This window comes from Pipistrellus hanaki (assembly GCF_964339955.1).
Source record: "Pipistrellus hanaki genome assembly, chromosome: 14".
Taxonomy (NCBI): Eukaryota; Metazoa; Chordata; class Mammalia; order Chiroptera; family Vespertilionidae; genus Pipistrellus; species Pipistrellus hanaki.
This window is the reverse complement of record NC_140516.1, coordinates 3,415,013-3,438,244: the sequence shown is the minus strand read 5'-3', so window position 1 is coordinate 3,438,244 and position 23,232 is coordinate 3,415,013. Positions and strand designations below refer to the sequence as shown.

At 48.1% G+C, this 23,232-nt stretch overlaps 1 protein-coding gene across 6 annotated transcripts in view; it reads left to right on the top strand.

The window, feature by feature from the left end:
• ARHGAP22 (Rho GTPase activating protein 22) overlaps positions 1-23,232 on the top strand; it is a gene marked incomplete at its 5' end in the record, with an annotated part of 135,444 nt that overhangs the window by 41,773 nt on the left and 70,439 nt on the right. For all 6 annotated transcript variants that reach the window (XM_084904169.1, XM_084904167.1, XM_084904165.1 and 3 more), the window contains one exon: positions 14,816-14,903. In XM_084904169.1, coding sequence (XP_084760295.1) covers positions 14,816-14,903 — 88 coding nt within the window. The remainder of the gene's footprint in view (positions 1-14,815; positions 14,904-23,232) is intronic.

Below are 23,232 nucleotides of genomic sequence, written 5' to 3'. Positions count from 1 at the left end.
CCCCACCCTCGTGCTGCTCTGAGCCACTCGCTCCGACAGTAGGACCTCACACGCGCCCACCTGCGGGCAAAGTAGCCCACAGATTTCCCTGTAATTGCATGAGCTACATGTAATGGGCTAATTCTCAGTGTCTGGTTCCTGGAACAAGGTGTCCTGCTCACTGTTTACAGTGACAGAGAGCCCAGGCGGTAGCCCTCCGCAGACGGCTGTCAGCTGGTGGGCAGACGTAATTGCCCAAACACGTTGGACGCTGCCCAGAGCACATGCCGTATGATAAGGATCACTCTCAGGGCACGCTCCCGCTCTCTCTCAGCTGTGCCTTCCCCTCCCCTCCCCGGAGGTCAGCGGGCACAGTGTGCATGGATGGGAGGAGAGGAAGGGGCTCGCTCACACTCAGAGGGAAGACGAGGCAAAGGTGCTTTAAAGCAGAGCCCGCAGCCTGCCCTGTCCCTCCAGCTCTTCCCAGTGCGTGTCCCTGGCAGTTTCCACAGACAGACTCAGAGTCGTTCAGAGATTCCAGACTTTTTCTTTCTCTCAGTGGTTTCAGCATCTGCTCGGAATGTCTCCCGGGCCATGAACACCCTGGCCACATGCTGGCTAATCGGCCAGGTCTGCTTCCGCGGATGCTGACTCATAAGTGCGTCCGGTTACCCTAGTTCTCTGCGTGTGGCTTTCTCAGCTTCGCGGAGAAACGGAACAGAATAGCTTCCAAAACATAAGATGGGAAAAAAGTAACAAATTAAATGTGACAAATTCAACAATGGGCAGAAATAGAGGAAAGAAACATAAAAAGAGAGAAAGGTAAATAGAAAATGAAAAATAAGTAGATAGCACAGACTAGGTATAAACATTTCAGTTTTCATAATAGATGTGACTAAGTCAGAGTGACCTATTTCTTAAAAGACTGGAAGTGGAAAATTGGCTTTAAAGAGGAGAGAGCAAGCCCTGGCTGGTAGGTAGCTCAGTTAGTCACAGCGTTGTCCCGCTACACCGAGGTTGCAGGTTTAATCCCCAGTCAGGGCACATGCAAGAATCAACCAATCCTATATAATAAAAGGCTAATATGCAAATCCACCAAACGGCGGAACCAACGGTCACTATAACATGCACTGACCACCAGGGGGCAGATGCTCCATGCAGGAGCTGCCCACTGGTGGTCTGTGCAGAGTGCTGCTCAGCCAGAAGCCCTGAGCTGGGCTCACGGTTGGCAAGCATAGCTGCCATGGCAGCCATAGCTTCTCCCATCTCCACAGCAGTGCTAAGGATGTTCGACTGATGGCTTAGGCCCTATCTTCAATCAGACATCCCCTCAGGGCTCCCAGACTGCAAGGTGGTGCAGGCCAGGCTGAGTGCCTCCCACCCCAGTGCACAAATTTCGTGCACCAGGCCTCTAGTGGATACATAAATAAGTTGAACAGGTGGAGCTCACTCTCTCTCTCACCTTCCTTCTCTCCTTTCTTTTCTCTCTAAAAGTCAATATTTTAAATAAATAAAAAAGAGAGAGAGACCAATAAACAAAAAGGTTTAAAAACAAAACAATGGGGAAAAGATAAGCCAGAAATTTGAGCAAAAAGAAAGTAGATTTAGCAACATTGAAATTAAATAAAAATAGAGTTCAAAGTGATAAGAACAAAAGAGAACCATGAGAAATATTTCAAAAAAAGGTAAGTAACAAGCTTCTAAGAAAATAGAGCAGCTGTGAACTTGTATGCTCTTAATACATCACTTTAAAGGATTTACAAACAATGGCCAAAGTTCCCCATCATCGAAAAATGATATCATGGAGAAACGTTCACTGACAATAGTGCAAAAGAGAGAAAGGCTTAGAAATCAAGAGCAAATGGTAATGAGTGAGGGTGTGTGTGCCAGAGAGAGGGAGAAATATATTCAAGTGAGTAAAACACACACTGTCAGTGCTTCCTTCATTTATAAGAAAATCAAAACTTAAATTCAAACTTCTGGTGGAGAATGACAGGTTTAAAACCCCGAACCTCCTGTGAAGAGTATGTGTTTGACGGGCAGCACCCCTGGTGGGAGGGACGGGAGGGCAACGCTGAGCAGCGGGGAGCTAGGAGCAGGTGCATAGAGGACACTGACCAGCAGACCCCACAGAGGTTCCCAGCCAGCACCGGAGTGCACCCCTCTGCTCTGGGAACAGCACCCTCAGCAAAGACGGCCCTGGCAGGACCAGGCATCTCTGGAAATGAGGGCAAAGAGGACCTACACACAGGAGAACTGATGGAAGTCAGTTTAAAAAGCGATTCAAGGAAACCCACTGTTCTCCATAGTGGAGCAGCCATTATGGAAACTGTGGTGTCTCCTCAAGAAATTAAATATGGAACTGCCACTTGACCCAGCGATCCCGCTTCTAGGAAGATATCCTCCTAAGAAATCTGAAACACCAGTGCATATGAACATATGCACCCCTATGTTCATAGCAGCACACTTTACAATAGCTAAGATCTGGAAACAGCCCAGGTGCCCACCAGCAGATGAGTGGATAAAAAGCTGTGGTACATTCACACCATGGAACAATATGCAGCAGTAAAGAAGAAGGATCTCTTACCCTGTGAGACAGCATGGAGGACCTGGAGAGTATCATGCTAAGTGAAATAAGCCAGTCAGAGAAAGGCAAGTACCACATGATCTCACTCATATGTGTAATCTAATGAACAAAATACACTGATGAACAAAATAGAACCCGAGACACAGAAGCATGGAACAGACTGTGGAATCTCAGGGAAGGCGGGGATGGAGGACAGGTGGAGAGGGATTAACAAGGGAATTACACATGCATATATGCATCGCCCATGGGCACAGACAATAGTGTGGTGAAGGCCTAGGAGGGGTTGGTGCGGGGTGGAGAGGGTCAGTGGGGAAAAAAGGCAGGGACATCTGTAATACTTTCTATATTAAAGATAACTTTTTTAAAAGGCAATTCAATCCCAGATCTTCTGAAGAACCTAATACAAAGCTGCGACTGCCACCCCGACCCCCGGGCGGGACACCGGGGTGTTCTCTGGGAGGACAGGGAGGCCCGTGGCCAAGGGCACTGGCCCCGCTGCGGGGATTGGCACTGCCCTGCCAGCAGCAGGTGAGGCAGGCAGTGACTTTCCTACCAGCCAGGGGGCGGGGCCGGAGACTCCAGCCATCGCCAGCCAGGGTGCTGGTGCTGGGAACTGGGGCCTTCAGAGCGCCAGGATGGGAGTCCTGCCCCAGCAGCCGGGCGGTGGAGAGGGCCAGGCTGGAGAAAGAAAGACCGCTCAGGCAGGGCTGTGGTCCTGACATTGCTGGCCCAGGCCACCAGCTTCTGCTGGAGTCAGGGCAGGAGCCTTGGGAATCTCAGGAGAGAAAAGCCTGGGAGGTGACAGCTGCAACCTGCAGGCCCAGTCTCCCCTTTGAGCCCCCCCCGCAGCAAGGGTGGCAGAGTGGTTAGCCACCACCGGAAAGGTGGGCTCTATTCTAGTTTCCTGATTTTTCCTGGAGAACAGGGAGGGTAAGCGCAGTCGTGGGAAGGAAGATTGATTTAAAGTTTGATTTAATTTAGACTAAAAGCTTGGAATTGGGAGAGGAAAGACAAGATGGATGGGGAAGCAGCTGCACTTCTAGGAGGGAGCATTAATACTGGACAATCACATACAGGAGAGGCCGCCTGACCCTGGAGCCGAAGGCCATGTGTGAGAACAGCCAGGCCTTTCTCTGGGGCTGCCGTGGGCCAGATGTGCTGTCCTGCGTGCTCCGTGGTCCTGGCCCCGAGGCTGCCTGGACGTCTCCACTGTTCGGGGAGGGGCTGGGGGCTGGAATCAGGGCAATGGGCCAGCTGCCAGAGCACTGAGTGTGGTCAGACGGCTAGCGAGCAGCCTGGCTCTGCTGCCGAACGCCCCCGCAGGGCACACCCGGCTGTGTGAGACTGCTCGCCATGGCCCGGGGCAGCACTACCTGGGCAGAGGTGAATGCTGCCAGGGGTCAGGGTCCACCCCCACCTCAGATGTCCTTTGACATCTAGACCTCATACATACCACTCAGCTGGAACTGACTTAGCAAATACCAAGTTGTAATCTGTCCCTCAAACCAGCCAGAAAATCATCAATTATTATTATTATTGTTGCTTCTGTAGATAATGCTAGCCTGTTCCGGCTACCAGCCGGGGCACGATGCTGGACCTGACAGGGAGAGAAGAGTGCCTGATTAGAAAGGATTATTATCCCCACTTTCTAGACGAGGACATTGAGGCACAGAGAGGGTAAATGACTTGTCTGAGGTCACAGAAAGCTGGTAAGCACTGCGGCCAAGATCCAAAACTAAGCACCTGACTTCAGTCTCCTCTCCTAATCCTAACGCTGCGGGTGCTATTTTGATGATGACACATGTAATACCTTAATCAATAATAAATAAATAAATAAATAAATAAATAAATAAATAAATAAATATAAAAATGGAGAAAAAGAAATAAAGACAACGCATGCTGAGTGGATTTACAGACCTGGAGGGGCCAAAGGAGGAAAACAGCATTGACATAAAGACAGTCTTGGCAGGCTGGTCTCCTGGGAAAGAAGATAAAACAAAGGTACACCTTTGTTTTCACAGAATGGCAGGGCCTGGATTTAGGAGTAGGCGGAGGAGGCAGAGGTCAGTGTTTTAATTGGCTGGAAGCTCAGCGGGGCTAGCAGTGAGCTGTGGGGGCCAGACCGCCACGGAGCCCACGTGATGCACAGGAATGAGAACAGACGAGGGGACTCCTGAGCTCTGCCTTTTGCATGTACCTCGCTTTGGTCGGAATGTACGAGACACTTTAACCACTCCTTTATTGAAGGACACGTTGGCCTGGTGGAGGAAAATGCTGCAGTGAACATCATTAGACATGCATCATGCATTTGTCTTTTCTTGGAACAAACTTTCAAAATTCCACCCTAGGTTAAATGGTTATTTCATTTTCAAATTTAAAACATTGCAAAACTGCTTACAAAAGGTTTTATCAAACTACCCTCCCATCAAAAGTTTCTGAGAATCTCTGCTTTCTATGCCAATATTAGATATTGGCAGCCCTTTTAAATTAAGAATCCTATGACAGGCTTATTGACCATTTGTATTTCTTCTATTTATTTTTTATTAATACTTTTTATCCATTTTTTTTCTATTGGGTTATCTGTCTTTTATTTTAATAATACATTTTACTTAACCTAACATATCCAAAAATTATCATTTCAATATGTAAGCAATATAAAATTATTGAGATACTTTAAAAATATTGAGTCTTTGGAATCTACTAAAGCATATCTCAATTTGGACATTAAATTTTCATCAAAAAAACTTGGTTTTGCTGAAACCGGTTCTGCTCAGTGGATAGAGCGTCAGTCTGTGCACTGAAAAGTCCCAGGTTTGATTCTGGTCAAGGGCATGTACACTGGTTGTAGGCACACCCCTGGTGGGCGGTGTGCAGGAGGCAGCTGGTCGATGTTTCTCTCATCAATGTTTCTAGTTCTCTATCCCTCTCCCTTTCTCTATGTAAAAAATCAATAAAATATTTTTTAAATACTTGGTTTGTATTTGTATCTCATAAAATATACATTGGAAGAAGTAGATTCTCATATCCAAATTGTTCCAGTTATACTGTGATAGGCAGAATAATAGTCCCCAAAGATGCCCATGTCCTGGAAGGAATTAAGGTTGCAGATAGGATCAAGGCGCCTAAGCAGCTGACCTTCTATAAATAAATATCCTGGATTACCCAGGTGGGCCCAGTGTGATCACAAGGTACCTAATAGTGGAAAAGAGAGACAGGAGAGGAAGTCAGAGTCAGAGAGCAATTTCAAAGGCAATGCTGCTGGCGTTGAAGATGGAGGATGGGGCCAGGAGCCAAGGAATGCAGGAAGCTTGCAGATGTTGGGACAGTCAGGGAGCCACATCTTCCCTGAGCCTCGAGGAGGAACACAGCCCCACCAGCTCTTGATTGCAGCCCAGTAAGGCTCATTTCAGATTTACATACCCTGTATCGGAAGCTATGCTTTTAAAATATTTATATATCCTGTACTTATGTAATCTGTATATCCTATATACTAAAGAGGTAATATGCAAATTGACCCTCATGTCCTCACACAAGATGACCACCCCATATGGTTAAAGATGGTCACCACAAGATGCCCAGCAGGGGAGGGTAGTTGTGGGTGATCAGGCCAGCAGGGGAAGGCAGGGGGCAACAGGCTGGCAGAGGAGGGAAGTTAGGGGTGACTGGGCCTGCAGGGAGAGCAGTTGGGGGGGACCAGGCCTGCAGGGGAGAGCAGTTGAGGGCGACCAGACTGGCAGGGGAAGGCAGTTGGGAGCAATCAGGCCAGTAGGGGAGGGTAATTGGGGACAATTGGGCTGTCAGGGAGCAGTTAGGCATTGATCAGGCTGGCAAGGGAGTGGTTAGGGGATGATCAAACAGACAGGCAGATGGGAGCAGTTGGGAGCAAATGGTCCTGGATTGTGAGAGGGATGTCCAACTGCTAGTGTAGGTTCAATCTCACAGGAAGCAGGCCTAAACCAGCAGTTGTACATCCCCTGTGGGGTCCCAGATTGGAGAGGGTGCAGGCTGGGCTGAGGGGCACCCCCCCAAGTGCACAAATTTTGTGCACCAGGCCTCTAGTATATATCTATATATTATATCTATATCTCCTGATATTCAAATGTTTTTTTTATCCTTTATCCAATATATGATTTTTAAATGTTTTCTCCCAGTGTATAACTCATATTTTCATTCTCTTAATTATATATTTGGAAAAGCAGGGGTTTTTTTATTTAATTAAGTCAAATTATCAATTAGTTCTTTTATAAATTGTGCTTCTGAATTATATCTAAGAAATCTTTGCCTAACTCAAAGTCATAAAGATTTCTACAAAAGTGTTACAGTCTTTGATTTTACATTTAGCTATCTGATTCATCCTGGGTATATTTTTGTATATGATGTGAGGCATGTATCAAATTTTATTTTTTTGCACATGAATGTGGAATAGTTCCACCACAATTTGGTGAAAACACTATTCTTCCTCCACTGAATTGCCTTCTGCACTTTCTATCAAAAACCCCAAACATTTGTACATCTATGAGATTTTTAAATTTTTATTTTACTTTTTCCATCACCAGTTACCCCCTTTATGCCCTCTCCCACCTCCACTGATCATATATGGGATTTTTGACATGTATATGTTTGTTATGAACTATACTTTGTTTCATTATTCTGTCCACCTATCTTGACTACTGTGGCTTTACCATAAATCTTGACATCTATATAGCAGCATTAGTTCTCCAACTCTCTCACTCTGTTTCAAAGTTGTCTGACTACTGTAGGTCCTTTACATTTATTTCTACATGAATTTTAGAACAGTTGGTCAAGTTCTTCAAAACCTACTGGGATTTTGATTGGGATTGCATTAAATCTATAGACCAATTTGAAAAGAATTGACATCTTAACAGTAGTAAGTCTTCTGACCAACGAACAGGATACATCTCTCCATAATGCCTTTCATTTCTCCCAGCAATGATTTATAACTAGAGGCCCAGTGCCGATCAGAGCCGATTGGGGCTGGCCTGTGGGGAATGGGAGAGGTGGGGGTGGGGGCAGACCATGGGGGTTGGCCGGCTGGGGGAGGTTGGCTGTGGGAGCACAGTAACCACCAGGGGGCATCTCCTGCATTGAGCATCTTCCCCCTGATGGTTAGTGTGTATCATAGTTACCCACTAGTCATTAGGTACAGTTGCTTAGGCTTTTATATATAGATAGATTTTCAGAACATCTTTTGTTATATTTATCCCTAAGTATTTTATATTTTGCTGCAATTAAAAATGGTTTTGATTTTCTAGTTCCAATTGTTCATTGCTAGTATATAAAGATATGTTTTAGTTTTGTGCATTTATCTTATAGCCTACAAACTCATTTTTTACTTCTAGAAGCTTTTTTTTTATTTGGTAGAATTTTGCCAAATTTTTTACACAGACAACATGATTATGTTGGCTATAACAACAGTTTTGCTTAATCCTTTTCAATCTGGACAATTTATTGTTCTTTTTCTTGCCTTATTACAGCAGCTAGGACTCTAAGACAATGTCAAATAGAAGTTGTGCTAATAAACATCATTGTCTTGATCCTAGTCTTAGGAAAAAGCTTTTAGCAAGATGTTAGCTTTGTAAAATATATATACACTGAGTGGCCAGATTATTATGATCTCTGAATGTATAATAATCTGGCCACTCAGTATTTTACATATATACATATATACATGTGTGTGTGTGCGTGTGTGTGTGTGTGTGTGTGTGTGTGTATATATATATATATATATATATATATATATATATATATATATATGAAATATATATATATATTATATATATGAAATATATATATATACACATTTATGCAGGCCCAGTGCATAAATTTGTGCATGGGGGGGGGGGGGGTCCAACCAGCCTGGCCAGGGGGAGGGGACATGGGCAGTTGGCTGGTCTGCCTGCTGGTCAAACTCCTGGTCAAGGGGACAATTTGCATATTAGCCTTTTATTATATAGGATATACACTGAGTGGCCAGATTATTATGGGTTCAGAGATCATAATAATCTGGCCACTCAGTGTATATACCCTTTATCAGGTTGAAGCCCTCTTCTAACCCTAGTTTGTTAAGAATTTTTATCAGGAATGGATGTTGAAGCTTTGTCTAATGCTTTTTCTACATATTTTGAGATGATCTTAACTTTTATCTTTTTCAGTTTATTAACATGATGGATTACATTGATTGGTTTTGGAATGTTAAATTAACATTGTACAATTGAGATAAAACTTAGTTGGTAATTAAGTATTTTCCTTTTTATATTTTGTTGAATTTTATTTGCTAAAATTTCAACAAGAATTGTTGCATGTATGTTCCTGAAGGATATTGGTCTGTAGAGTCCTTTACTTGTAAGATCTTTTGCTGTTTTTATATCCGTGTAATACCAGCCTCATAACATGCATTGCAAAGGATGCCCTCTTTAAATTTCCAAGAAGAGTTTGTGTAGTGTTGGTATTGTTTCTTCCTTAAATGTTTGGTGGAGTTCGCCATTGGAGCCATTGGAGCCTGGAGTTTCTTTCTGGAAAGTTTTTTGTCTACTAAATCTATCTCTTTACCAGATACAAGGCTATTTAGCTATTTCTTCTTCAGTGAGTTTCAGTAGTTTGTGTATTTTTTGGTCAATTTCATCTAAGTTTTCAAATTTACTAGCATATTGTTCTTCTTAACATTACTTTATTAGCTTTGTATGATCTGGAGAATCTGTCACCTCTCTCGTTCCTGGTGTTGGTAATTTATCTTCTCTCTTTTTTTTCCAATTAGTCTTGCTAAACCCTTATTAATTGCATTGATTTCTTCAAAGAACCAGCTTTTAGTTTCATTAGTTTTGTCTATTATTTTTATACTAGAGGCCTGGTGCACAGATTTGTGTTTGTGCACCAGGTGGGGTCCCTCAGCCTCACTTGTGCCCTCTCTCAGTCCAGGACCCCTTCGGGGGATGTCAGACTGCTGGTTTCAGCCTGATCCACACAGGCCAGCCAGTGTTGAGCATCTGCCCCCTGGTTGTCAGTGCACTATTCATAGCTACTGGATAGTCGGTCGGTCGGTCGGCCAGTCAGCCATTCGCGTAGGCTTTTATATATGTATATTTTTCATTTTATTTATAGCTACTCAAATCTTTATTTTTTTCTTTCTTTTATTTTCAGTTTTATTTGTTCTTCTTTCTGTCATTTCTCAAAGTGAAACCTGAGGTTATTGATTTGAGGCCTCTCTTCTTTATTAACATCAGTATTTTGTGTTATAGTTTACCCCCTAAGTACTCCTTTAAAGGCATTTCACAAATTTTTGTATGTTATGGTTGCATTTTTATCCAGTTCAGGGTACTTTTTAGTCTTTCTTTTTAATTTTTTTTTTTGACCTATGAATTATTTAGAAGTGCATTAATTGGTTTTCAATTATTGGAGAATTTCCCAGAAATCTTTCTGTTATTGACTTTTAACTTAAAATTCTATTGTGGTCCAAGAATATATTGATATGTTGTATTTGAATTTTCTTTCATTTATTGAGACTTGTTTATGCCCATCTTAGTAAAAGCTATATGTCTGTTTGAAAAGAATAAATGAGGCAGTGAGGAGGTCAAGTTGGTTGATAGTGTTTTTCCAGGTCATCTATATCCTTACTAATTTTTTGTCTACTTGTTCTGTCAATTATTGATAAAGACATATTGAAATTTTTTACCATGATTGTTTATTTCCTATTTCTTCTTAAAGTTTTGTCAGTTCTTGCTTTATGTATTTTGGTGCATAAACTTTTTATATATATTTTTTTTAATTGATTTTTTAAAGAGGGAAAGAGAGAAGGAGAGGAAGTTAGAAACATCAGTAAGAGAGAAATATCTATCAGCTGCCTCCCGCACACCCCATACTGGGGATGGAGCCCGCAACCAAGGTACATGCCCTTGACCAGAACTGAACCTGGGACCCTTGAGCTCTATCCACTGAGCCAAACCGGTCAGGGCTTGGTGCATAAACTTTTAAGATTATTGTGTCATTTTAATACCCTTTTGTGAAATAACTGGTAATATTCTTTGTCCTGAAATCTCTTTTGTCTGTTATTTATATAGACACTTTACTTTTATTTGTCCATGTAGCAATCTCTGCCTTCCAATCAGGGGTATTTAGGTTATTTTCATTTGATGTGATTATTGATATGATTAAGTTTAAATATATCATCATCCTGCTATTTGTTTCCTATTTGGCCTAGTCCCCTTTTCACTGCTTTTTCTGTCTCCATTTTTATCAATATTAAAAATTTTAATTGCATTTTATCTTATTTGCTGGCTTAGCTTTAACATTTTATTTTATTATATTAGTGGTTGCTTTAGGGTTTTAGTAAACAATTTTAACTTTTCATGGACTATCTTCAAATTATATATCATCTTATGTATCATAAAATAAACTTAAAACAGTACACTTACATTTATTCCCTCCAATTCTTGGTGCTATTATTTTTAAAAATATATATATTTTATTGATTTTATACAAAGAGGAAGGGAGAGAGATAGAGAGTTAGAAACATCGATGAGAGAGAGTCATTGATCAGCTGCCTCTTGCACACCCCCTACCGGGGATATGCCCGCAACCAAGGTACATGCCCTTGACCGGAATCGAACCCGGGACCCTTCAGTCCCCAAGCCGACGCTCTATCCATTGAGCCAAACCGTTCCCGGCTCTTTGTGCTATTATTGATATACATGTTGCTTTTACATATGTGATAAACCTAACAATATACTATTTTTTTGTTGTTATTAATCTTCACCCGAGAATATTTTTTCATTGATTTTTAGGTAGATTGCAAGAGAGAGGAAAAAACAGAGAGAAACATCAGTGTGAGAGAAATACATCAAATGGTTGCCTCCTGCATGGGTCCCTACCGTGGCCTGGGCCAGAGAGGAGCCTGCAACCAAGGAATGTGCCCTTGACTGAAATTGAACCCGGTACCCTTTGGTCCTCAGGCCCATGCTCCATCCACTGAGCCAAACTGGGTAGGGCACTATTACTTATTTTTATTTAATCAGGCAGTTACATTTTAAAGAGATTTTTTAAATAATAAGAAAAATTTATATATTTATTCATATACTTACCATTCCAGTAATTTCCATTCTTTTTGGTAAATCTTTATTTCCAGAGAATATTACTTTTCTTCTGCCTTATTGTCTTTAACAAGTCTTCTCATGTGAGTCTATTGGTACCTCGTTATTTAAGCTTTTTAATATCTTAAAGGTCTTTACTTAGCCCTCATTCTTGAGGAATATTTTCACTGGATTCAGAATACTAGGTTGACAGATTTTTCTTTCAATACTTTAATGATATGGTTCGCATTGCTTCTTTTAGGAAATCTGCTGCCATCCTTACCTTTTTCTCTGTACATATTGTACAATTTTCCTCTAGCTACTTTCATAATCGAGTTTCAGCCCTTTAATTTCATGAACTTTTCTTCCTGTTTCTTGTACTTGGGGCTCAGTGGACTTCTTATATCTGTGGATTTATACTGTTCATAAATTTGAAGAAGTTTCAGCCATTATTTATTCAGATAGTTTTCAGTCCCCTCGTCCTTTTCAGGCATCCCAATTACACATATATTAGACTGCTCGAAGTTGTCTGTCCTCTCACTGATGTTCCATTCATTTTTTAAATTCTATTTTCCCAGTGTGTTTTATTTTGAGTAGTTTCTATGACTATTTAGTCAAGTTCTTTAATCTTTTCATCTGCAATGTCAAATCTGTTCATCCCATCCACTGTATTTTTTATTTGCATAATGTACATTTGATTTGAGGGTTGTTTTTTTTTTTCATCTATTCCCACATTGAAGGAGCCTTCTGGAAACATATCCTCTGGCCTCTCTGAAGCTGTCAGGTGTCTGCAGCCCCGCCCAACATCTTGACTGTCACTTCATAAAAGATCCTGTGCTAAACCTACTCAGCTAAGCCATTCCAAAATTTCTGACCTACAGGAATCCTATAGGAGAATAAATGTTTATTGTTATTTCAAGTTCTAAGTTGTGGGGTAATTTACAATATAGCAATAGCTGACTAATAAACACAGAATCTGACCATGGGGGCTTTCTAGTTTTCAAATCTCTTCACCACCCCCGAGGGAAAGCAGCCTGGGTTCTCCACTGCTGGGTTTAGTCAAATGAGGGGAGCAAGGCTAGCCAGGAGCTGCTCCCCCTGCCTATAGTGTTTCTGGAGTTTGCACTTAATACGCCATAGAAATGATGGATTTTTAGTAAAACTGCTAACTGGGCCCTAATGTAAAAAATATGCTGTCTCCTACAGGCCCTCTGCTGGGCAGCCTTACCCATTTCCCCGGGGCTGTTCTCTCTGAGCAAATGAGATTCTGGAGGTTGTGGCTCCACCTGCCTCCCACGGACCCCTCAGGCTGGCGTGGACACGAAGGTGGGAGCCGGGAGCTATGGTCAGACAGCAGCAGGCCTGGGAGTGGATTCCCGCTGAATGCAGACAGAATCACACACCCTTCATCCATTAGTCGCTTACACCAACGGGCTGCATTGGTGTGGAACTGGAAACTCATTAGGTAACTGCAGCCTCTCAGGACACGTGCAGCCTGAGTAAGGAGCAAAATAGAGCACATGTGCCCAAGCTCGGTCAGACACAAGGGATAGGAAAGGGCCTCACCTTTGGAAGCTGCAGTTTGCCTGAGTCTGCACACTCCCTCCTGGTGCCCAGGTGCCCATCTGTTAGGTGCTATGCACCGTGTGCCCTGCCTCTTGCCAAGCACTGCAGTAAGGGGGCCACCTGGCCCCCCCAAAGTGCTAACACTCACTTTGTGCTCCTCACAGAAACCCCACATCCTTCTGGTAGAGGCACTGTCCGAGGGGCTTAAGGTGGGCCGTCCTTGTCCTTAAGACCTGGGAGAGTCCAGGTGCACAGAAGCTCAGACCCAGCTCTCCAAGGCCTGTGGGCAAATACCCAATCGCCCAGTTCTCACCACCACCTCACAATGCGGATCCTTTTCTACATGAGGAGGTGGGTGCTGAGTAGGCTCCTGGGGAAGGCCACTTCCTTTGGCTACTTTCTCTAAGTGCAAACTCTCTTACTTTGCCCAGACCTGAGAAGGAGAAACCCAGGATGGTATATCAGTGGTATGCTTGCCAGCCAGTTGTTAAACACTTCCCTTATTAGAAATTAAATCCTACAGCTTATAATTAAATAAATCATATTAAAAATAAAGGTCCAGCCCTGGCCAGTGTTGCTCAGTTGGTTGTGCATCATTCCATGCACTGAAAGGTTGCAGGTTCAATTACCAGTCAGGGCGCATGCCCAGGTTTAGGCTCAGTCCCTAGGGGGGGCATGCAAGAGGCAGTCAATTGATGTTTCACTCACACATTGGTCTTTATCTCCCTCTCCCTTCCTCTATCTCTGAAAAACAATAAAAATTAAAAAAAAAAAGCAACAACAAATAGGTTTAAATACTCAAAATGTATCACTCTCTGGTAATGCTGGATGTTGGGCAACATTTAACGCCAGTGGGTCCTGATCTGGCATCTATTATAGAAGGCTCTGGAATCTGATGAAGGGGCTTTGGGTATATTAAATAAGCGTCCAGAGATGAAAGATAATTTTAAAAGACATTGGGGGTCAAAGGAGCTTTAGCTAACGGAGCTAAGTTCTCTTTGTCTCAGGACCCCTTGCTTTTTATTAACACAAATTGTCCTAAAACAAGGTGGAGATATACACTTTAAAGGCCAGGGTTTTGTACAGAAGCCATTATCAGGGGGATAGCCTACAGCTGTTCAGGTATTTGGCCAGTAGGAGGCAATAATGTGTAAATTAAGATGCCCTGAGCTGTCTGGCAGCAAACAATCATACTATTCGGATTTGGGGAAAATGCCTTTAGCCATTCCAATAGGCAATAACATATGTGACTCAGCCCTTCTTGAGTCCCCAAATTACATCAACCTTTTGATGAAACTCTTGCAATTATGACATGCTGGAACTGGCTTCCAGCACTCTGGTTGTTTTACTTCATTTACCTGTGCTCTGGAGGTTACTGTATCTGTGTGGTGGTGTGCAGCTCATCACAGCACCGTGCTCAGCTGTGTCCTGGAATCTGTCTCGTGGGGTGGGCACTTAGAGCACAGGATTGGCAAGCACTACACATCAGGAAGCTTCTTTTTCTCGGAGGGCCTGTCTCTCCTTTACACCCCCCCATACCCCTGCAGACCTTTCCCAGTCCTCTCATGCCGCTGTGTCTGTGTTTGTCTCTCTCCTTTAGGGACACATTTCTCTGCAAGGGACGCAGGTGGCCCAGCGTCTTCCTGGCCCTGAGGACGTGGGGAAGCACCTCTTTGAGATCAGCCCAGGTAGGTGGGCCCCGGGGGCCCCGTGGGGGTGTTGCCATGCCTGAGCCTGGGGAGGCGGAGCTCCTTCATGAAACTCCAGCACCATCTCTTTTCACAGCTTGGAAATTTGGTCAAATCTAGAGGATGTGGTGAATTTGGGGGAAATCAGAAAATCCGATCAATCATGGGGTGATTAGCTTTTGATGGGTTTTTTAATTCACGGTAAACACAGGGAAGAAACCCATCCCTGGGGCGTCCTAGGGTGAAGGTCCAAACCCCCGGTGCAGGTGACCTGCACACGGGCAGCCGCAGCAGTCAGAGCGTCAGCAAAGCTGCAGCATGAGTTCCAAAGGGAACCACGGTGGGGCTGTTATGGAATTCACAGGCGAAAGCAAACACACAGGAGCACTCGGAGACACAGGGAGAACCCTTCATTTCCAGATGCACCAGCACCATGACTCAGGGGAGCCTGGTTCCAAATCCTGAGCAAGCCAATAAGGAGGAGGCTTTCTTTATACCCTTTGGTTTCTTTATCCCAAAATATGGATGGGACTTCCGGACCTTTTTCAGGCTTTGCAAAAAGCCCCGTGTGTTGAGATGGGGGCCGTGAGACCACACCTAAAGGCCTGGCCTGGCGCCAGTGCTAATAACTTCCTCTGGGGGTTGTATATGGTTCATGGTTTACGGCCTCTGTAAATGGGAGTATTTAGGTAAACCAGTCTTGCAAGACCAGATAATTAAGGAATGGCAGTGACTGGACTACAGGCTAACTAACAGGAATGTGCATTCAGGACACTGATTAACTCGGTACAGAGCAGGCTGCTATCGCCTACATTCTTTCACAGGTGGAGGTAATTATCGGCTACAAGAGTGTGCAGTGGAAGGCAGGTTAGTGGCGCAGATTCAGATTGCTAGCCCCCCGAAAATGTCTTGTGCTCCCCGTCACTGTGAAGGAATGATTAACCAGAGGATTGCTATTGCAGTAGAGTCACAAAACCACTCTTTGAAGCTCCCTGTTTTAAAATGTTACTGTTACTGAGCCCGTGGGTGCCTGAGCCGATCTGCTCAGAGGGACGGGTGGTGCAGGCAGCGTGTGGCGTCCTGCCCGACACCCCTCTGGCCTGGGAGCAGAGCCGGAGCCGCGTCTGAGCCCTGAATAGGAGGCACTGAAGCCGGACAACTAGAGGTCCGGACTACCGTCATACTTGAGCCAGTTCAGCAGAGACAGGTTGAATCACCTGTGAGCATTAATGTCAATCCTGCCGGCAGCACGGGAAAGAGCAGGTCATCCACAAACATCTGCTCTCCGTCCCTCTATAAGCCAGTGCTCACGTGGGGTCCAGGACAGAGATCACGGGAAGAGTAGGCAAAGGATCAGAAGGGGCATGAAAAATGGGTGTGATGGTTACAGTTTACAGGCAATGTGGCTGGGGGTTGGCCAGGGGCTGGGGGTTTGCCAAGGGCTGGCACCTCTGGTTTCTGCCACAAGGTTGCTCGTCTTTCCAAGACGGATGGGGAGGATGGGCTGCGTTTCCAGGTGGGCTCCCAGATCCCACGTGCAACTCCCAGCAGGTTAGATATGCCTTCTCCAATCAGAACAAAACAGTCCCTTTAACAGCATGGTCAATATTTCTTACAATTACAGCTGGTCCCACATTCTATCTGCCCCTAACACACCGCCCGCAAGGCGTGCAGAAGGGAGGAGTCAGGGTTGCTGCGAGCCGGCTGCTGCTGGGCACCAGGACTCAGTTCCCGCAGCTCTGACGGTGCGGAGCAGGTCTCAGAGATGTCTCCCCGCCCAGGGAGCGAGGAGGCAGGTATACAGCCATGCTGCGAGCTGCTCCCTGGGGACTGATGCTGGCACAGCTGGCCTGCTCCGCAGGGACTGGCTCCCTGGGGACAGAGAAGGCCTTCGGGGAGGGCAGCAGGCTTGAGGAGGCCGCCCCTGTGGAGGGGAACGTGTGCCTGAGGTCTGGAGTCCCACAGTGTGTCCGGGGGGGACGTTCCTCTGGGAAGTGGTGGCTGTGACCTGACTGTGCCAGGCCGCCCTGGGTCTCAGGGCAGCCTGGGCACCCAGCCATCGGCACGGTGACCAACATGGCGTGGGCCTTCCCAGGCTCAGGTGGCCCAGCATCTTCCTGAGGCTCAGGCCAGCCAGCACAAGCTGCCGCTGGGAGCCGGGAGCCAATGCAAGCCGGGCAGCAGCGTTCGCCTCTGCTCTGTCCATCCTGGGGCGCCGGAGGCCCCGGCTGGGGCTGAAGGGCAGGGAGAGCCTCCCGCTGGAGGCCCTGCGTGGAGGCCCAGCAGCCAGTTCCACAGGCATCTCTCCCAGTGCCAGTGCCAGAGAAGGGGGCAGCAGAGCAATCCCAGCCCGGGGGAGGGAGGGCGGAGGGTGCTGAGGCTCGGCTGACTGTAGACCATGAGTGAAGAGAAGACAGAGAAGAGAGGAGAGAAGACAGAGAAGAAAGGAGGGCAGTGAGGTGGGCAGGGCCCTGCTGTGAAGGTCGCCTAAGGAGGATGCATGAGGCCAATGTGGGGAGGGATTATGAATTGGTCAGATCATCTGGATACCAGGTGGGCTGAGCCCCAAATGGCACCAGCCCACAAAGGCAGGGAGTCAGAGGTTTTTTAAGGGGTAGGCGGCTTTTTCTGGGCAGAGAACTCTTTGTGAGGGTCTGGATTCTGGGAAAGTCCGGAGGGGAGAGGGAATGTGGTTTGAGTGCCTGTAGGTCAGTGCCCAGGGGAGGGGTATCAATTCAATTATTTGGTCAAAGTTGACACCTGCCATCTCAGGGCGGGGAGCTGGGCACAGGAAAGGAGGGGCTGGGCGAGGGCCCTGAGACCGGAGAAGGAAAAGGTGGAAGTCAACACCCCCGGCCATAGAGTCAGAAAGGCACTGAGCACGCGCCCCAGGACCAGACACGGAGAGTCACCGCGATGCGCTCTTCGCTGGGTCAGAGCTATTTGCATGGATTTCCAACTGGCGGGGAATGGGGGGGCGGGGGGAGGGGGGGCACCATAAGGTAACGGTCCTGGGTCCCGGGAATTAGGACGGCCTCTCTGTGGGCCTTTACCTTGCCTCCCACAGTACACCCATCCAAGGCAGCGGCACTTCACGAAGAAGGCGCTGGAGGTTGGAAAGGCCCAGAGCCAGGCAGTGGCAGGTTCTGGGCTTGTACCCAGGCCGTCTGGCTTCTAAAGCTGCCCTCCACCTCAGGCCCCTGGCACAGGCCTTAGCGTCCTAACCACCTGCCCAGGAGGCCAGGATGCGGCTGTGGGACGGAGAGCAGCCCTTTGTACGCAGCACAGCAGTTCGGCACCAGGCTCCAGGGCTGCGTCTCCACCCTCTTCCCCTCTGCACAGGCCTGTGTGCGTGTGCATAAATCAGCCAGGCGAATGCTAGGGCAGAGTCCTGTTTGTGCTCTTCAGCAGTATAAAAATACTGCACTTTTTCATCAGAATAAAATTGTGAGGGGAAGTTAGGCTGTGAGTGCCATCTAGTGGAGAGATCTGCCATCTCCAGGCCAGGCCTGTCTCCTGACACCTGACCATTCCCGCCAAGCCTCACCTCTGCCTGGCCAGGCGCCCACAGCCCTTAAGCCAGCTCCCGCTCCTGCCAGAACCTACTCCCCCTCTCCACCCCCCCCCCCCACCACCACCTTCTCCTGTCTGCGGCCGGGGTTCCAGCCCCTGAGTCAGTTCCCACCTGGGCCTCTCCTCCAGCTGCCTGAGGAGCTTTTGCGATTTACAGAGGAAACGTGCGCTGTATTAGGGTTTCGTCTGGTTCCTGATGCGGAGCTCCCAAAAGCCTCACATCCCCACCTGAGCAGAGTGAGCAGGTGTCCTCGGTCTTGTTAATGAGGGGACCCTGGAAGCACCTGAGGATGGGCTGGTTGCCAGGGGAGCCAGCCTGTGGTGAGAGCTGGGAACCCTGTCCCCGGCCTAACAGAGCCCGTGAACAGCCAGCGGAGGAGCTTGTGGGGGCGCCCGGGTTGGGTGGTGGAGTTTGGGAGAGTGGCAGGCTCAGGGTCAGGCGGGTCTGTGGCCCCTCCCCCACCCCTTACCCTACACACACCCCGTCGCGCTGCTCCTGAGGTACGTCCTTCATAATAACCTCCGGTCTAGGGAGTGACGTGTTCCCTGACGCCCTGAGCCACTCCAGCAAATGCATCGATCCCAGGGGGCCGTTGGTCAGAAGCACAGGTGACAGCCTGGACTTGTGATTGGCATTGGATGGGGGGGCAGGACAGTCTTCTAGGACTGAACCCTTAACCTGGGGAATCTGACGCTATCTTCTTTAAATGTATCTTTATTAACTTACATGCATGTCTGCACAGCCAAGGACTCAGACAGGGAGTGGGGAAGGCCCTGGAGGGGCAGGTGCCAGGGTCGGTGGGAAAAAACAAGCAAACAAACCAAGGGGACATCTGTAATCCTTCCAACGGCGAAGGTGCATTTAAAGAAAGAATGCGAAAAAAAGAAAGTGCACAATTCTAAATGTTTATCTTTATTATTGAAAGTATTACAGATGTCCCTCTCCCTCCATTAACCTCCTCCTCCCACTCCCACCCCCTCCCAGGCCTTTACCCCTATTGTCTGTCCGTGGACCACGCACACATCCAAGTCAGCTGTTTGGTTTATCTCTTCCCGCTTGTCCTCCCTCTCCCCCCACCAACCGCCCCCTTCCCTCTGAGATTCCAGTCTGTTTTGTGCTTCTGTGTCTCTGGTTCTATTGTATTTTGTTAATTAGATTCCACATATGAGTGAGATCATGTGATACTTGTCTTCCTCACATTGACTTATTTCTCTCAGCGTAGTGCTCTCCAGGTCCCCCCATGCTGTCTCACAGGGTAAGAGATCCTTCTTCTTTATTGCTGCAACACATCCCATGATGTGGATGTGCCACAGCTTTTTATCCACTCGGCTGCTGATGGGCACTTGGGCTGTTTACAGATCTTAGCTATTGTAAACTGTGCTGCTGTGACATGGAGGTTGCACACATTCTTTCTGATTGGTGTTTCAGGCTTCGTAGGATTTATTCCTAGCAGTGTGGTCACTGGGTCAAATGGCAGTTCCATTTTTCATTTTTTGAGGAAACTCCCTACTGCACCAGTCTGCATGTCCACCAGCAGTGCACAAGGGCTCCCTTTCCACAGTGATTTTCTGCTGCAAGAATTTTAAAACACGCAGTACCTGGCCTCTTTTCCCTGAGACCAGAAGTGGGGTCCTTGTCTCTAACAAGGGCCATTTGAATGTCTATAACAACATTCCCGGGCCATACAAATATCAGCTTAAAAATCAGCCTACTCTGTTTGGTCAGACACTTAATTACTTACCCCCAGTGCCTTGGCAGGGCCAGACCCAGTGATTTCATGGGCCCTCGGGCAGACGATCCCCACCCCGACTGAGAATGTCAAATTAAAAAATGGCAACAGCCAACACAATAGCCCTCCAGTGTGAATGGATCAAAATTTTACTATTATGTTTGTCAGACTGGCAAAAAAAAATGTATTTCTGGTGTCGGCAGAATTTTAGCAATTAGCTTACATGCCATGAGATGAAAAGGGTGGAAATCGCGGTTCGTACAGATAGAACTGAGTTAATCTGCCAGAAACCGGGGTCTGAGAGCTGCAAGGTGGTGTGGGGAAACCAGCTCGCCTGGCGCGTGGTGAGCAGTCTTACCCGGCACACACTGCCCACTGCCCGCCCTCGAAAGCTCTTCCTCCCAGGTCTCCTCTCGGCCTCCCAGGCACTCACTCTTGGCTGTGCCAGCATCTGGCCATGGGCCCAGCTCCGGCTCCGGCCTCCCTCTGAACCCTGGACGGGCAGGGCACGGACAGACCTGGCTGCCCTCCGGGCAGAGCGCTGCCACCCCCGGAGGCGCTGTGTCTAAAGGGAAGAAGCTGGAATCACACAGCGGCGTTAAGTCTCTGCTGGCAGCCCTGTGCAGTGCCCGCCCGTGCCCCCGGGAAGCGGGCAGCTCACCACCGGCAATGGGGCCCTCAGTCTTTCTGGGGAGCAGCCTCCTCCGTGGCTGGGCATCTTTCCAAGGTCCCCGTGCAGGTACAGAAGCCCCACTGGCTATCTCAGGGGAAGGAGCCCGGCTGGCGGCCGGATCCATGAAGATCATGGGAGCTGGACAGCTGAGTGTGGCGGGGCAGGTGCCGAGGCTGGCCTTCAGTCCTGGTATCCTTTGCTCAGGGTTCCCAGTTTCCTGGTGTGTTCAAGCCACGGGTCGCCCGCACACACACTAACATCAGAACGACACACAGGCTGGAGCAGCCCTGCGAGGACACCAGGCGCGGTGGGGCGTTCCGTGTGGCGCGGGGCCCCACCCCTCACCAGCTCGGAGGACAGGGAGCCAGAGCCAGCGTGTGGCACGGAGCAATAGGTGACTACGTCACCATGAGGTTGTGTAATTCCCCTTCGCGGGGGACTTCTAGCGGCGATAGTAATAAAATAGTACTTAAAAATAAAAGCCAAACCCTATGAAATAAGGAAAATCTTAATAATAATAATCAGCACTTAAAATGAAATAATAGTCTTTTAATACTGAGTGTATTTTTGTGCTCATATTTTCTAGATGCTATAAAACTTACCTACACTGGAGAAAATATTCTTCTAAGCTGAGTTTCAAGCTAAATCCAAATGTTACCCTAAGCTCTGCATCCTCAGACAGTCGCAGTCTCTCCGAGGCGTGGGTGTCCCTATCCTCCTTTCTCTGCGGGCAGGGGCCACCTCTTTGGGGCAGGAAGAAGACAGCTTTCCGCTGGTCCTGAGCTCTGGGTGGGTTTGGAGGAGTTTCCAGCTCCTCCCCCGCCTCTCCTCGGCAGGGGGTCCAGGGTGCCGTGGGAGGAACAGAGAGCCGGCGGCTGAGAGAGCCAGGAGTCCTGGCTTTTCCTGGCTGGGAACTCTGCCGTGGAGGTCACCTCATCTCCCTTAGCCTAATGGATGGTGACAGAATGGCCTTGGAGGGCCTTGGAGAGATGGCGAGACACAGCAGTGCCTGGTGCATAGCAGGTGCTCAGTACATGTGAGAACACAGCATTCTGGAGGGCCCGCCTTTTCTGACCGGCCTGGGGCCAGGCAGGAGTGGGGGGACCAGGTTGAGGGGGGGCAGATTGGAGGGGGAGTCCCAGCTGGAGTTGGGGGGGCAGGCTGGCACACACCCACAGTGGGCAGCGCCTTCCTCTGGGAGGAAGAGGCCCCCAGTCTGCACCGCTCCTCACCGGCCAGGCTGAGAGGGGTGTCTGGCAGGGGGCTCCTCTCTGTGGCCCCAAAAATACCTGTTGAAGGACTCATGTTGGAGAAGGAAGGACTGTCTGCCAGGTGTGGCCATGCTGCCCGCCCAGCCCTGGGGAGTGCACAGAGGCATGTACAGAGCAGCTGCTCCTCCTTGTTCTTGAACTGAGAGAAGCTGCCCTCTGTGCTGAGAGGGCCCCGTGGACATGCGAATGCCAGCCAGTCCGCAGCGCACCTGGGGTCGGTGCAGCGGGACCTGCGGCGGTGGGTGGCGGTGGCTCTGTTTTGCGCTTCTGAGTGGCTTGGCAAAGACTGTGCCCTCCGTTGGCTTGCCACAGACGGGGAGATGTCAGGTGACCTGAGGAGGGAGGACTGACTTCACACGGAGCCCGAGTGCTCTGGGAGCTGGAGGTGGGCACACCAGCACGTGCCCTCACACCTTTGGATGAGAGATAAGATCACGTCGCGCCCGGACACAGCACACACTGAGGCAGGGGTTACCCTGAGGCAGGGTTCTGGAGTGCTACAGCTTCTGCAAGAGGCCCCGCTGGCGTTTTTGGTCTGATTCTACCTCATTTTTAAGAACTCTGGGTTGGAGTCCACAGTCTGAACAGTGCATCTTGGCATTTGGTGTTCGGATGCCCGCTGGGTGGTGCAGAGAGTGCGAGGGAGGCCCTGGAGGCAGAGCCCTGGGGCTAATGAGCTGCCTGGCCCTGAGGCACGAGGAAGTGAGGAGTGGTGGTCCTAGGGAGTTAGCAGACGTGAGACCAGGGTCTGGCCAGGCCAACTCACCCCTGACATCGTGTATATCTGTGTACGTGTGCGCACACCTGTGTGTGATCTGACAGGGTAGGGCTCTGTGGGCCCTCTCCCCAAGCAGGAAGCCATGTACTGTGGGTGCTGTCCCTGGAGACTTGGTGGCCCTCTCGGTTTCCATGGGGCTATTGCCATGGTACCCAGCAGCCCATTCCCCCGGAGCTGCAACCTCATTGCCACTACCAAGGCCAGCACCCACCATCCAGGGCAGCCAGCACCCACCATCCAGGGCAGCCAGCACCCACCATCCAGGGCAGCCAGCCGCCTGTGGTAGCGATGGGTGAGGGAATCC